The 8,800-nt window shown below is 34.6% G+C and overlaps 2 protein-coding genes across 2 annotated transcripts; both read left to right on the top strand.

The window, feature by feature from the left end:
- The first annotated feature begins 449 nt into the window (after window positions 1–449).
- On the top strand, window positions 450–4,888 carry LOC132182943 (G-type lectin S-receptor-like serine/threonine-protein kinase At4g03230). Its single transcript, XM_059596314.1, has 7 exons — window positions 450–1,014; window positions 1,152–1,384; window positions 3,169–3,380; window positions 3,457–3,667; window positions 3,797–4,034; window positions 4,150–4,285; window positions 4,371–4,888. Exons 1-7 carry the CDS (start codon window positions 485–487, stop codon window positions 4,794–4,796), a joined length of 1,986 nt encoding a protein of 661 aa, XP_059452297.1. The 5' UTR covers window positions 450–484; the 3' UTR covers window positions 4,797–4,888.
- A 1,966-nt stretch (window positions 4,889–6,854) lies between these two features.
- LOC132182961 (coumaroyl-CoA:anthocyanidin 3-O-glucoside-6''-O-coumaroyltransferase 1-like) lies at window positions 6,855–8,513 on the top strand. Its single transcript, XM_059596335.1, has one exon. It carries the CDS (start codon window positions 6,882–6,884, stop codon window positions 8,277–8,279), a length of 1,398 nt encoding a protein of 465 aa, XP_059452318.1. The 5' UTR covers window positions 6,855–6,881; the 3' UTR covers window positions 8,280–8,513.
- Window positions 8,514–8,800: the final 287 nt, after the last annotated feature.

Here is an 8,800-nt window from a genome sequence, read left to right as displayed (position 1 = left end):
GGAATAAAATTACAGTGAAAAGCAAGCCAAATAGATAGCAAAGGCAGAACTCAATTAGTATGAACATCAATAGTGCATTGATATATCTCCCTGCATGTGTAAAGGAACCACTCGCCATGCTTCTCATCGTCTTGATAGCCTCCAGAGAGGACCACTAATTTGGCACCATATATAAGGACAACAACTACTCCACAATGGACCCACTTCAACGTTTTCACACGCGACTTTGAATGCTGAAGCCCGAAGGATCGATGCTTTTTCTTTGTCTTTTATCCCTTTGAATATTGTTGGTGCATTTTGACATTAAAATAATAATAATAATAACACATTCAATTATTGATTGGTTCCTACAAGGAAGTTGCCGATAACTTTCGTGGCCCTTTTTTTATGATGCAACGTGGCATCGGAGCTGTGGTATGGTAGGTAGATCTGCAACTCTCAATTTTTTCTGCTAGTCTTGAATCGATAGAGGATAACTTCTTCCATGGCGGCCTTCCATGGATCCTCTTCCTCTTCCTGTTCTTCTTCATCTTCTTCTTTCTCTTCCCTTGCCTCTTCTATTTCTCGATGCACTTACGATGTATTCTTGAGTTTCAGAGGTAAAGATACTCGCAAAACTTTTACTGCACATTTATATGCAGCTTTGTGTCGAAATGATGTCAACACCTTCATGGACAATAAGCTTAGAAGCGGAGAGGAAATTTCACCAGCACTTCTCGAAGCCATTAAAGAATCAGCGATTTCAATCATTGTATTGTCTAAAAACTATGCATCATCCCAATGGTGTTTGGACGAGCTCATGAAGATCCTCGAGTGCAAAAAAACAAGGGGGCAACAAATTCTACCCTTGTTCTATCACGTACATCCATCAGAAGTACGGAATCAAACCAATAGTGTTAGAAAAGCATTCGCTAAACTTCAAGAAAGGTTTAAGCATGATCAAATGAAGTTGCGAAGGTGGAAGACAGCTCTATCACAAATAGGCAATTTGTCAGGGAAGCTTTTGGGGAACAGGTATTTTTAACCACTCTCTTTTTATCTAATCAGACAAAATTCTAAATTCATTTTAACTTTAATTTATATTACGATCATATTTTGAAAAAATTAGTCATTTTTAACACAATGTATTTTTACAAATTTTGTATTGGTAGGAATGAACCTGAATTTATTCACGAAATCATTCAATTGGTGAATTCGATGTTAGTAAAAAATACATACTTCCAAGTTGCCGAGTATCCAGAGTCTCATGTACAATATGTGAAGCCACTTTTAGACTTAGAGAAGAATGACAGTACATGCATGGTAGGTATCTTTGAAACTGGTGGAATTGATAAGACGACTATCGCCAAAGCAATCTACAACTCAATTGCCTCTCTAACTGAAGGTACTTGTTTTCTTGAAAACATTAGAGAAACTTCTTGCCAAAATGGTTTGATCCATTTGCAAAACTCTGAATTGTTCTAATTATGTGGCCTTTCATAATGCACACCATGCACAATTTGACCTTTTTTTCCCTTTCAATTAAAATAGGGTAAGGTTCACATACCCCTTTAAATTATCATCTAATTGACAATGTCCTCCCCCCTCCCCCCCCTCTCGAACTTTCAATTGTCATAATGTTCCTCCCAAACTACAAAAATATTGTCAATATCTACCCAAGGGTGTTCAAACGGGGCAGTTATAACTGCACCGCCAATCGCTCACCACTAACTGCTTTGGTAGGCGATTATTAAGACCACTAATCGCCTAAGGTGGTTGCGGTTACTAGTTTTAGGGGTAGGGAAAAGTGATTAATAACCGCTAACCGCCTATCCTTATATATAATAATATAAATGTATATATTTTATATTTTATATTAATAATAGTTATAATATAACATTCAAAAAGACGTAGTTTTGGTGTCAAACACCAAAACAACGTTGTTTTGGAGGAAAACTTTGGCCCAAAACGTTTAAAATAAACCTAAAAAATAGGCCAATTAAAGGCTCCAAACACTTAAAAAGCTGAAAAGCCCATATAAGCGGTTATAAAACTATCGGTTATTGAATTGAATAACCGTTGGTTATAAAATAATTTCGATAACCACCTAGACGGTTGCTGTTGTGGTTATTAAAAGGTGATAATTGCATAAGGCGGTTGCAGTTAGCGATTATAGCTAATAACTGCCGGTTATAACCTCTTGAACACCCCTAGTCCACCCCAAGGCTAGCAAAAAGAAAAATATGCTCTTATATATTTCTCAATAAGACAAAAATATCCATATAAATTTAAAATAATAATAATAATATTTTAAAAATGAAAATTTAAAAAGAATGATTTAAAAAAAAAAATTAAACGAAAAATTTTTAATTATTTTTTAAAAAGCAAATTTTTTTGAAACGAATATTTAAAAAAAAAAAAAAAACTTTTTAAAACCAGAAATTTTTATTTTAAAAAAATTAAAAATTTTGTTTTAGAAAAAGAATATTTTTACTTAAAAAATTTAAAAAACAAAACAATACAAAAATTTTCAATTTTTATATGAAAAAAATATAAATTTTTTTAATTTTTTTCTTATAAAAAGGATTTTTTAAAATAAATAAATAAATTTGCCAATCTTTGGATTTTTTATTTTTTTAGTTTTAGGTTTTTTCTAGAAGTTTCAGTATTTTTTATTTATTTTTTAATTTTTACTAATGATAATTTTGTCATTATGAGAACATTGACAATTTTTGGTAGTTTGGGGGACATTGTCACAATTAATAGTTTGGGATAGATATTATCAATTAGGTGATAGTTTGAGGGGGATATGTGGATTTTTCCCATTAAAATAAAACTATTTATTCTTTCATGTCATTATCATGTAACATAACATATATGGTTGTCTTTTGAACTCAAAAAATAGAAGAAGTGACAGAAGAAATCAAGCACTTCATGCATTAGATAGTGAAAAAAAGGCCAAAGACTTGATAGACTCGGGTGAGTTCTTAAAAACATTAAAAAAAACTTCTCACCAAAAGAGTTCTGATCGATCCATTTGAAAAACTCTCAATTGTTCTAATCATGTGGCTTTTCATAATGCACTTTGTGCACAATTTGCGGTTTTGTCCATTTGAATCAAAATAAAACTATTTACTCTTTCAGTTCATTATCATGCAACTAATATATGTGATTGTCTTTTGAACTCAGAAAGCAAAAAAAGTGATGAAACAAATTTAGTACTTCACAAATTAGACAATGAAAGACATCTCAAAGACTTGATGAACACGAGTAAGTTTAGAGAAGAAGATGAGAAAGGCATAGATATACTATATTTTCATTTGGAAAGAATTGTAGTAGCTACGGATGGCTTCTCATATGCAAACATGATCGGAAAGGGGGGCTTTGGGTATGTTTACAAGGTAATTTCATCAGCATTAATCACTGTTAGTAAACTAGTTTTTGATTATTGGTAACATTGTAAGTATGGTGTCTCAGGGCACATTTCTAGGAGGTCAACAAATTGCGGTAAAAAGACTCTCAAGTGCCTCAAGCCAAGGCTTTCAGGAATTTAAAAATGAGGTGGCATTGATTAAAAACCTTCAACATAGGAATATTGTTAGGCTTCGGGGATATTGCATGGAAGGAGACGAAAAAATTTTACTCTATGAGTACATGCGCAAGGGAAGCTTAGACTCATTTATATTCGGTTGGTCTCTAAACTGAATTCTTAAACCCCTGCAATGCTTGATAAACTATATATATCTTGTTTGAGTACAAGCTGATTTGTTATTGTTGCTAAAACTGTTCTTTGAATGAAAAATGGAAAACTTACAAGATCGAAATCCAAGCAAGTATTTGGATTGGGAAATGCGCGTCAACATCATTTGGGGAATAGCTCGTGGGCTTCTTTATCTTCACCACGACTCCAGATTGAGGATCATCCATAGAGATTTAAAACCTAGCAATATTCTTTTAGATGAGGAGATGAACCCCAAAATAGCTGACTTTGGCTGTGCAACGATTGCTGAAGGCAAAAACATCGAGGCACGCACAATGAGAATAGTTGGAACTTAGTAAGTTTATGGTAGACACTAGATAGTGTAATTGTGAAACCTGATTCAATCGTAACTCTATTTAGACAAACTTTACAAGTGTCTAACTAAACCTCTGATAAACAATATGATGCAGTGGCTATGTCGCTCCAGAGTACATGCAAAGTGGAATTTTCTCTGTCAAATCCGATGTTTATAGCTTTGGTGTTATTCTACTGGAGGCTGTATGTGGAAAAAGGAATACAAAATTATCCATGAGTCTTATAGATTATGTAAGTATGCTTAATTTTTTGTAGTTGTTTATTTATTTGGTCATTTTATACCCCATAAAAAATTTTAATTTTAAAATTGTTTCAGGCATGGATATTGTGGATAGAAAACAAGGTGCTGGATTTAGTGGACCAAACTCTATGTGAAGTTTGCAATGCAGATCAATTCGTGAAGTACATAAATATTGGACTCTTATGTGTACAAGACGACCCACATGACCGCCCCACCATGTCAAATGTTGTTACCATGCTTGGCAGTGAAGCTGCAGTTCCAACTCCAAAACAGCCAACTTTTTTTCGAAGGACAGGTCTTTCCAACACAACTAATTTTTCAACTAGACCGCAAAAACATACAAAATCAACTATTAGTGAAATATATGATGAGGTGCATAATGAAAGTCAAAAGAGAGTGAGAGAGAAAAAGACCAATGAAGCTTTAGAGCAACATCTTGTATTAAAGTATGATAAACTATATTACAATGGTCTTTATTTAGAGGAATGCAAGACACCATAATTCTATCAAACATTCATCTAACAAGTCCAATGTCGTGTGGTCCAATCAACCACGCCACTTCAGCCACCATTTTATTGATGTAATTATGTGTAGAAGTGAAGTAAGATTTCACAATGAAGAAAGTAAGTATGAAATTAGTACTTACCGAGAAATGATAATTCATTACTAATGATTGTTTATTTATTTTTTATTTTTTAATTTGGCTACTACTATTGATAAACTACTCATGAAATGCATATTGTGTCTAAGAAAATAAAATAGGTCATATGATAGCTATCAACAAAGGTAGTAAGTAGTAGGGGGTAATGGCAAACCAGTGGATTGGGTGATGGCCGTCTAAAGGCTCTTTAATAAATAACTAAGCTAAAACTAGAAAGTTTCTAGCAGCAAACAGGTAAACTTTATATGGTGTGAGGATGTAATGGACGTTAAGACGGGTTGGTATTGAGTCTTGATATGAACGAAAGGAGTGCAAATAAAATATAAATTATAGGGAAAAATAAAATTTAATAAAAAAAAAAAAAAAAAAAAACTCCATCAATTAACATCTGTTTTTTAAAAAAGCTTCATGAACTTTCAAGTATGCTAAAGTGATACATCAAACTATCAACAAGTGCCAAAAATGCCACCCTGGTAATTGTCCCTATTAATTTAGATAAAAAAGTGGTCACGTGCCTCACATATGACAACTTTTCCGATTATCTTCTGAGCATACCCTTATCCTCTTTAAAATTAAAATAAAAAATTAATAATAAAACTAAACTAATTTTTTTCTAAAAAAAAGAAAAAAAACCAAGGATGGCCGACCACCCATGAGGATTATTTCATATTTTACTGGTTCATAATCCTGCCCTCCATACAGAGACTTCATAAATGTAACATGAGTGCCCCGTATTTTGACTGTGTACATGTAATATAATGGAGTACTTTTTCTTTTCTTTTTTTCAATGTAAATATAAATGGAATACTTCGATCTAATTAATGGAGCATACAGAGGCATTTCTTTGAAAATTTGCTCATCTATTGACAGTACGTGGGATATCAATAGATGAGCAGATTTTCAAAGAATTGCCGCTGTAAGCTCCATGAATTGGATGGTCCCTATTCCTTTGCTTAATTATCAAAGCCAAGCAAGTCGTCCTAAATGGCAGAAGGTGAAGCGCACCAATTCACTATAAAACACGTCAATACAATGTCTCAATTACAAGCAATCTTGCAATTTTTGGGTCTATCTAGAAAATCATAATTGAAAATTGAAAACGAAAAATTGTAGTTAGCTGTTCTCATACGGTTCTTCTGGTGTTTTCCTGATTTTAGGTGGATATTATTTTCTAAAAAGGTAAAAAAGAAACTTGTCATTATTTTTTTCATCCGATTTTTAGAAAATAATATAAACGTAGGATCAGGAGAACACAAGAAGAGCACATAAAATTATCCATTAAAAATACATACCACAACAAAAGAAGTACCCGGAGAGGAAATAAATAATTTTCCAACCATATATAAAACAGTGAGAACAAATTTTATCTTGTGTATAATATTAAGTATTTGTTTACTATAATGCGAGGCATTAATTAAGAGTATTGACCATATTTAATTTTTTAGGAAATAATTTTTTATTATCAATTATTATTTGGAGGCCTTATTAATTGAATTAGGATCATCTCAATTTCAAATGAACCAGATAATATCTAGTTAATTATAGTGGAGATATATTTTTGTCTTTTCACTTTTTTAAGATTTAATTTTTAAATTAAATTAATAAAAAATTAATATACAGACATGACAAAACGGTGCGTAAGAATTATTTTGCATTTTCGATTGATTCAAGGAGTAAAAATTCGAAGAAAAAAAAAAACTTAGAGATTTTACAGTTTTTGCGCGTTGACTAGGGAATTTATAATATATTTACCCTTATTTTAATGATATATGAAAGATTTACGGAATTTATTGTGGGATGTATTTAGATAAAAAATTAAAAAGTAGTTTTATTCCCTAAATTTAAAGAAAATGGTTAGCTATATATATCTAGGCTGCTAATGCTCTTATTTGTTGCTCTCTCTCCCTATCTATCTCTCTTCAACGATGGCTGAACCCTACAGAGTGACGGTGATAGAGGAAAGCCAGGTTGCTCCACCACCCAACTCGGTTCCAACCACATCTCTCCCTCTCACTTTCTTTGACATCCCATGGCTTCCCTGGGGTCCCATGCAACGCCTTTTCTTCTATCAACTTCCTCAACCCACCAACTATTTCACACAAGCCATCCTTCCCACTCTCAAAGACTCTCTCTCCCACACTCTCCAACGCTTCTTTCCCTTTGCAGCCAATCTGGTATACCCTCCACAAACAGACAAACCCCATATCCTCTACACAGAAGGAAACTCTGTCCCTTTCACCGTCGCTGAGGCTGCCGGCGATTTCAACCACCTCATTGCCAATTATCCACGGGATGTTAGAGAATTGCACCACTTCGTGGCACACTTGCCCCCAACACACGTGTCATCCGATGACACGCGTCTAATCCCTCTCATGGCCACGCAAGTCACAGTTTTTCCAAATGAAGGAATTTGTATTGGCATCACCTTTCGCCACGCGGCAGCTGATGGAAGAGCATTCCACCATTTCATGAAATCGTGGGCATCCATATGCAGGAAAGGTGGAGACTTGACTTGCCTTGGCAGCTCACCACCATTCCATGACAGGGCTGTGATCAAAGACCCAAATGGGCTTGCTCACAGTTTCTTGAAGGAAATGGGGAATTGGGCTTCAGCGTTGGAGGAGGACTCGGATCTCATCAACAATATTGCTGAAAAGGTTCGGGCCACAGTTGTTCTGTGCCGAGCCCATATTGAGGGACTAAAGAAGTGGGTCAAAGGTCAATGCACGAACAAAGAAGACTTGGAGCCCTTACACTTATCAACATTTGTGGTAACATGTGCACTCACTTGGGTTTGCTTGATCAAATCCCAACACAAAGGAGTAAGTAACTTTTCGGATGATAATAGTAAGCTCTGCTACTTCATTTTTTCAGCAGATTGCCGAAACCGGCTTAAATTTCCAGTACCATGTGCATATTTTGGAAACTGCATAGCCCCATGTTTTGTAGGACTTGAGAAGCGTGAGGTAGTGGGAGAAACTGGGATTTTCGAAGCTGTGAAAGCTATTGGAAACAAAGTTGGGCAATTGGAGACTGAAGCTTTAAGAGGGGCAGAGACATGGGCGTCGGGTGGGAAAGAAATGTCTGAAATGGGGAGTACTATTGTTTCAGTTGCAGGCTCACCAAGATTGGGTGTTTATGATACAGATTTTGGGTGGGGGAGGCCAAAAAAGAGTGAAGTGGTTCACATTGATGTTACGGGGGCTTTTTCTCTTGCTGAGTGTAGAGATGAGGATGGTGGAATTGAGGTTGGTTTGGCACTTAACAGGAAAAATATTGGTGATTTCAATGCCATCTGGGAACAAAGCTTGAAGCTTTTTTGAATCTCCATTAATTAGCTGCATCACTCTGGCAAATTAAACCGTTAACTGCCAACAAGTTTTGTCAGCAAGTAGCAAGACTTGGATTTCTTACTCACTATGAGTTCTGTTGGCGCCACTGTTTAGAATTATCTTGTTGAGAAAAGTTTATCTTATTTTATCTTTTGCATTATTATCTCTGTTTTCTTTCTATCTTGTTATCCAATAATAAGTTTGTATTTATGTAAGTTTATCTTATTCCAGTTTTAATAAGTTTGAATTTATATTAATATAATTAAATAGAAAATTTTATTTCTGGTGTGAAAAAGAAAGTGACATAGAGAATACAAACTTGAACCAGAGATCTCAAATCCTTTTGAGAAAATCTACAACTGTTTAGGGCAAGTTAGTGAAAGAAACTTTACCTCTTGAAGCATTTCACGGAAGGCAAAGTAGTGGAGTGGATCTGAATCACATAAAGTTCCATTTACATCAAATAGTACTGCTTGAAGAGGAGCAAGTGCAGCACAAGAGAACTTTTGCTG

Source organism: Corylus avellana, chromosome ca5 (genome assembly GCF_901000735.1).
Source record: "Corylus avellana chromosome ca5, CavTom2PMs-1.0".
Taxonomy (NCBI): domain Eukaryota; kingdom Viridiplantae; phylum Streptophyta; class Magnoliopsida; order Fagales; family Betulaceae; genus Corylus; species Corylus avellana.
This window is presented reverse-complemented; position numbering and strand designations above follow the sequence as displayed.

Coding starts and splice junctions, on each gene's coding strand:
- LOC132182961 (XM_059596335.1), top strand. CDS start 6,882: ATGGCTGAACCCTACAGAGTGACGGTGATAGAGGAAAGCCAGGTTGCT.
- LOC132182943 (XM_059596314.1), top strand. CDS start 485: ATGGCGGCCTTCCATGGATCCTCTTCCTCTTCCTGTTCTTCTTCATCT. Junction 3,668..3,796: donor CTTAGACTCATTTATATTCG/GTTGGTCTCTAA, acceptor AAAACTTACAAG/ATCGAAATCCAAGCAAGTAT. Junction 4,035..4,149: donor ATGAGAATAGTTGGAACTTA/GTAAGTTTATGG, acceptor AATATGATGCAG/TGGCTATGTCGCTCCAGAGT.